The sequence below is a fragment of the Palaemon carinicauda genome, chromosome 11 (genome assembly GCF_036898095.1).
Source record: "Palaemon carinicauda isolate YSFRI2023 chromosome 11, ASM3689809v2, whole genome shotgun sequence".
Classification (NCBI taxonomy): Eukaryota; Metazoa; Arthropoda; class Malacostraca; order Decapoda; family Palaemonidae; genus Palaemon; species Palaemon carinicauda.
In genome coordinates this window covers 12012404-12018543 of record NC_090735.1, presented here as the reverse complement: position 1 = coordinate 12018543, position 6140 = coordinate 12012404, and the positions used below count along the sequence as shown (strand labels likewise).

General features: G+C 32.9%; 1 protein-coding gene and 1 long non-coding RNA gene across 2 annotated transcripts in view; both read left to right on the top strand.

Annotated features, from left to right (window-relative positions):
- The window catches only part of LOC137649919 (uncharacterized), a 3539-nt gene extending 710 nt beyond the window's left edge, over positions 1-2829 (top strand). The window contains exon 2 of the mRNA XM_068382859.1: positions 1-2829. This exon is cut by the window's left edge and continues 277 nt beyond it. Within this exon, the coding sequence (XP_068238960.1) occupies positions 847-2829 (1983 nt within the window). The 5' untranslated portion in view covers positions 1-846.
- Positions 2830-3285: 456 nt separating this feature from the next.
- On the top strand, positions 3286-5862 carry LOC137649617 (uncharacterized). Its single transcript, XR_011045788.1, has 2 exons — positions 3286-5316; positions 5594-5862. It is a non-coding gene; the product is annotated as an uncharacterized lncRNA (long non-coding RNA).
- The last annotated feature ends 278 nt before the right edge of the window (positions 5863-6140 follow it).

The following is a 6140-nucleotide window of genomic DNA, read 5'->3' as shown; positions in this document are numbered from 1 at the left end:
TTCATGTTATACCTTTATATTAAAATATTAAACAAGGAAACTTAAAAGTGAACAGTCAAATATGTTTTTAAAAGAACCAGAGTTTATGGCATATAAAATCTAAAGACCATAACTCGACAATTGGCGCAGTGAGTAGGATAAACTGTTCATGAATGTAATGTTTTCTGTTTTCTGTTTTGTTAAGTAGGTACCAGGACTTGATAAGAGAAGTGTCGGACTTGGACCCCAGGTATTTGTTGGTTTCTAATGGAGTCTTGTTTCTTCCCTTTTGATTCTATGGAAGTAAGGTAAGACCTTGAAATTGTTAAAAAGGAGTTTGTTATGGAAAATTTGTGGCTGGTGGTATGTCGCTGTCCTGTTTGTGACTTAAAATATTTATTTTTGTGTTGTAATGCGTTTTTGTATAGAGCGTTAATTAAGAGTTTAAGTATCTTGATTATATGCTTGCAATAACTTTTGCATTAGTATTATTATAATTGCATTAATTAGAGGTTGAGTATCTGATTAAATGCTTAATTTTTGTGTACGTTCTTAAACTTATATAAAGTTGTTTGCGCAAGTTGTTTACAGCAATACATTATGAATTAGTTTTGAGATTCGGTGTTTGCTAACAATGTAACTGCGTTAGTCTTATAATGGGCTTGTTTAAGTGACTAGTTCTTAGCAGTCTGTTAAATAATTTATGCGTGGGTCAAAGTTAAACTTCGCCTTTATTAGGTAGTGTTTGAATTTTCCAATGATTGATTACTCGCGTAGTGCAATTTTCTAATCGTCGTTCACTTGTTTTCAAGGGAATACAACTTAGACGTATGTTTATTTATCGTGTGTAAATTTTTAATTTTCATTATGGATGTTAAACCATTAATTGACAGTGCAATTAAACAAGGCCTTACTGGTACTCAAATTGATGAATTTGTACATAGACAGTTAAAGCTTCAGATAGAATATGACGAGATCCGAAAGAAAGCAGACGAAGAAAGAGAAGAAAGAGTCGCAAAGCGTGAGTTAGATAAACTAGAGAGAGAGAGAAAGAAAGCAGACGAGGAGAGAAAACATGAATTAGAGTTACTTAAATTGAAATCTAGTCCTGATTACACTCCAGATCCTAATCCCATTGTTGATCCCTTAAGGTCTTCTTTGCCTAAAATTCCACCATTTGACGAGACCGTAGACGAAATAGACTTGTACATAGATCGCTTTGAGAGATTAGCGAAATTTTACAAATGGAAAGATGATTATTCAATGTTATTGGGAACTCTATTGCGTGGTAGAGCTTTGAAAATTTATTGTAGCTTGTCTAGCGATATTGTCAATAACTTTGTATCACTTAAGAAAGCTCTGCTTAAAGCTTTTCACATAAATTCCAATGTATATCGAAGGAAGTTTAGAGATTCTATTATTGATACTGACGAAAGTTTTGTACAGTTCAATTGTAAATTGGGACAATATTTTGATAAGTGGTTGGAACTTGCAGATGTAGAGAAAAATTATGAATCTGTTAGAGATTTTATGATTTTTGATCAAATGTTGTCTAGTTGTTCTCATGATCTTCGTTCATTTTTGCTAGAACAGTCACTTCAGAATTCATGTCAACTTGCTGAGAGTGCAGATAGATATCTAGTTGCTCATGGTATGAAGAAATGCCGTAAGAGTAATGATAAAATTCCCTCTAAACCTCATGCTAAACCTGTTGCTGATAATATTTCAAAGTCTCCTAAAGTTTCGAATTCGGTAACTAAATCTGATTCTAATGTTAAATGTCATCATTGTGGTGAAGTTGGTCATATTCGTCCTAATTGCCCTGTGTACAAATTAAATAAGAAATCTGATAAAGTAGTGCCTAAAATAGGTGTAGTACTTGGCCGTGAAGAAAAATTGCATAATTGTGTAACTGATACCGATGGAAAGATTTTTGACCAGTCAGTTGAGATAGTTTTTGATACTGGGTGCAATACCGTGGTTGTTAGAGATACATTAGTACCTTTAAATTATCCTCGTGGCAGAAAAGTGAAAGTTTATGACTATCTTGGTAGACCTTTGTACCTAAATACAGTGCATACAATTGTTGAGTCTAAATTCTTTTCTGGTAAAGTTAAAGCTATTGTTGCCCCCATACGTTGCGCAGATGTCATTATTGGTCTTATACCTGGACTTAAACATAATGTTGATGCAGGTTTAAGTTTAATAAACGGTGATGAGTTTGTTTCTGATCGTAACGTTAACGTTAATGTTGTAACGAGAGCAAAAGCTAAGGATAAAGTAAAGGAGCGTCCTATGTCTAGTAATCTTGAATCTTTGGATAAGGAATATGGTCTTAATTCTGATGAATTTAGTGAGTATCAAAAAGAATGTCCTTCACTTGCTGGTATCCGTAAGTTGCTTGATAACGAAGAAAGTGTAACCTTAAAATGTCGGACAGTTAAGTACGTAAATGTTGGAGATTTAATATATCGCAAGTGTCTTGAAAGTAGTAAACCTGAAGATGTGGGAAAATTACAGTTAGTTGTGCCAGTTCAGTACCGTAATATAATAATGAAGTTAGCACATGAGTCTTTGTTGGCGGGACACTTTTCATCTCGTAAGACTGTAGATAAGATCATGCAGAAATTCTATTGGCCAAGGGCAAGCTTAGATATACATAGATTTTGTAAATCTTGTCATTCGTGTCAAAAGTTCAGCAGTAAACCAAAGAAAGTACCTTTAGTGCCAATGCCCATTGTGAATGAACCTTTTTCACGTATTGCTATTGATCTAGTTGGTCCTATCACTCCTTGTACTAAGAAAGGTCATAAGTATATTCTTACGGTGATAGATATGGCTACTCGGTAACCCGAAGCAGTTGCTTTACGCAATATTGATACAGTTTCTGTAGCGGAGGCATTAATGGAGATATTTTGTAGAGTTGGTATACCCAAAGAAATCCTTAGTGATCGTGGCACTCAATTCAAGTCTGATCTTATGTCTGAAATTAATAAATTATTATGTATCAAAGCCATTTACACCAGTCCTTATCATGCATCTTGTAACGGAATGGTTGAACGTATGAATGGAACTTTGAAAAATATGCTAAAGAAAATTTGTATTGATAATCCGAATGAATGGGATAAATACATTAATGTTGCCTTATTTGCATATCGCGAAATTCCAAATGATAGTTTAAAGTTCAGTCCTTTTGAATTGCTGTACGGTCGAAATGTAAGAGGTCCATTACATATTTTGCATGAATTGGTATCTAATAATAGTATTGATGGAGAATTAACTACTAGTTATCAATTCATAATTAACCTTAGAGATAAATTGCAGAGCATGGCTGAAGTTGCAGTAAATAATGCCAAGGTTAGTGCCAAGAAATATAAAGAGTATTTTGATAAGAAAACCACCTCTCGTAAATTCAAAGTTAATGATGAAGTTTTGGTTATGCTTCCAAATAGTTCAAATAAATTCCTTATGCAATGGAAAGGTCCATATATAATCACTGATGTCCATTCTAATGGTGTTGATTACTATGTCAAAGTAGGAAATAGATTAAAGTTATATCATGCAAATATGCTTAAGACTTATCATAGAAGATCTAAGGTTAGTGTAATTCAACAAGAAGTAAATGATCTTTTAGATTCATCAAATTTGTTTTCAGCTCTTCAAGCTGAAGTACAGCCTGTTATTGCCATTACTGACAATAATTGTTGTGAATTGCCATAAAGAGATGAAGACTCTGGTAATTATAACTTTTGTGAATCTTTGTCATCTGATAAAATTAATGATCTTGAAGGTTTATTGAAGTCATTTACAGACGTCATGAGTGATACACCTGGTCGTACTAAGACTATTTCTCATAATATAAAATTGCAAAGTGATGAACCAATCAGAGCTAAGAATTACCCAATTCCTTTAAGTTTGCTCGATGAATTCAATAAGGAGGTAGATAGAATGATTGATATGGATATTATTCAACCTTCAACTTCTGATTATTGTTCACCCGTTGTTATTGTACGGAAACCTAATGGAAGTATACGTTTATGTGTTGATTTTAGAGCTCTTAATAAATATTCTGAATTTGATGCAGAACCGATGCCTAGTATAAATGACGATTTACATAAAATGAATGGCGCTAAATATTTTACTGAATTAGACCTATGTAAGGGGTACTGGCAGGTTCCATTAGATCCTAGAGCTATGAAATTTACAGCTTTTTCTACCAAGTATGGGTTAATGGAGTTTAAAGTGATGCCATTTGGTCTTAAAACCGCATGTGCAACATTCGTGAGATTGATGCGAAAAGTGTTGTCAGGATTAGCAAATGTATCTTGTTATTTTGATAACATTGTTATTTTCAGTAAATCCTGGAGTAATCATCTAAATCATATTAAGTTAGTTCTTTCAAGACTTCGTGACCATGGCCTAACAGCTGGTCCTGATAAATGTTTCTTTGCATTCAATGAAATAAAGTATCTTGGGTATAAACTAGGAAATAACTGTTTATCACCTATTAGGTCCAGAGTAGATGATATTGTTAATATGCCTGTTCCAACAACAAAGAAGGACTTACGTTCATTTATGGGAACATTAGGATATTACAACAGATTTATTCCAAACTTTTCCATTTTGTCTGCTCCAATTAATGATTTATTGAAGAAAAACTGTAGTAATAAATTGAATTAGTCTGATAATCAACTTAAATGTTTCAATGATCTTAAAGCTCATCTTGTAAAATCTCCTATCTTGATGTTGCCTGATGTAGAAAAGAAGTTTTATTTGCGAACAGATGCGTCTTATCATGGTTTGGGTGCTGTTATATTGCAGGATCATGATGGTGTGTTTAAACCAGTTTGCTATGCAGGTAGGAAATTAAATAAATCTGAATTAAATTACTCTACTATTGAAAAAGAACTGTTTGCTATTGTTTGGGGAATAGAAAGATTTAAAGAATTTTTTTATGGCAAAGAATTTGTTCTTCAAACTGATCATGCACCTCTTAAGTATCTTAGTAGTATGAAAAATAAGAATGACCGCCTTATGCGTTGGGCATTAAGTTTGCAACCATATTCTTTCTTTATCGAATACATAAGAGGGTCTGATAATGTGTGTTCAGATATGATCAGTAGATGCATATAGGTTTCTTTTGTTGCCTGTCGTTCAAACTTAGTAGGGGGGTTTGTCGAGGAATGCTGTGCTGCCATCTCTTGGCTATGTTTTCACTCCATGGACTAAAGAAGTTATTTCTGTTTATTTGGTTGTCCTTGATTTGTTTTTCTTTCTTAACATGGAGAGTCCCCGGCATTTCTCTAATCACTACCTGACACCTAGCCATCCATAACAGTAAGTACTAAAAAGACACCTTTTCATAAATTGTTTCATGTATTAGTGTATTATATAATGTGTTAAAATGATTAAGTGTTCACAAGTGTGTACTGTATAAATTATAAAGATTGTTTGTGAATTGGAAATGTAATATGTCAACCTGTGGTTAAAGCTTAAAATGTTTAAACAATGTTTTCAATGTTTCACTTCATTGTGCAATTGACTGCATCTTCTGCAGCCAAGAAATCAATTATATTATATAAAGTTTTTAGCTGTAAATGTTTATATTTTGCAGAACTCCTTAGACCTGGATTAGTCCTTAGACCTGGATCAATCTTCTGCATACTTGGTCCTAAACCTTAGACTCTTGGTCATTGGATCTTGAAATATTTCATCTAGACACAAGTGATTCTTCGTCAGACTGTAATCAAGTGCAGTACTTTTCCTGATCCTGATTATACGTGCTAGATGTTCAATATATTTATATATTATTATGATTCCTGGTGTTAAACATTAAGTTTGTTAATTTTGTTTGTTTCAGTCTGTAAATATATTTCAAGTTAATAGATTTTTTCATGTTATACCTTTATATTAAAATATTAAACAAGGAAACTTAAAAGTGAACAGTCAAATATGTTTTTAAAAGAACCAGAGTTTATGGCATATAAAATCTAAAGACCATAACTCGACAATATATATATATAAACATACGCTCACACACACACACACACGCACACACACACATATATATATATATATATATATATATATATATATATATATATATATATATAAATTTCTACCTCATACTTGAGATCGAACGCTGGCCCCTTCTAATGAAA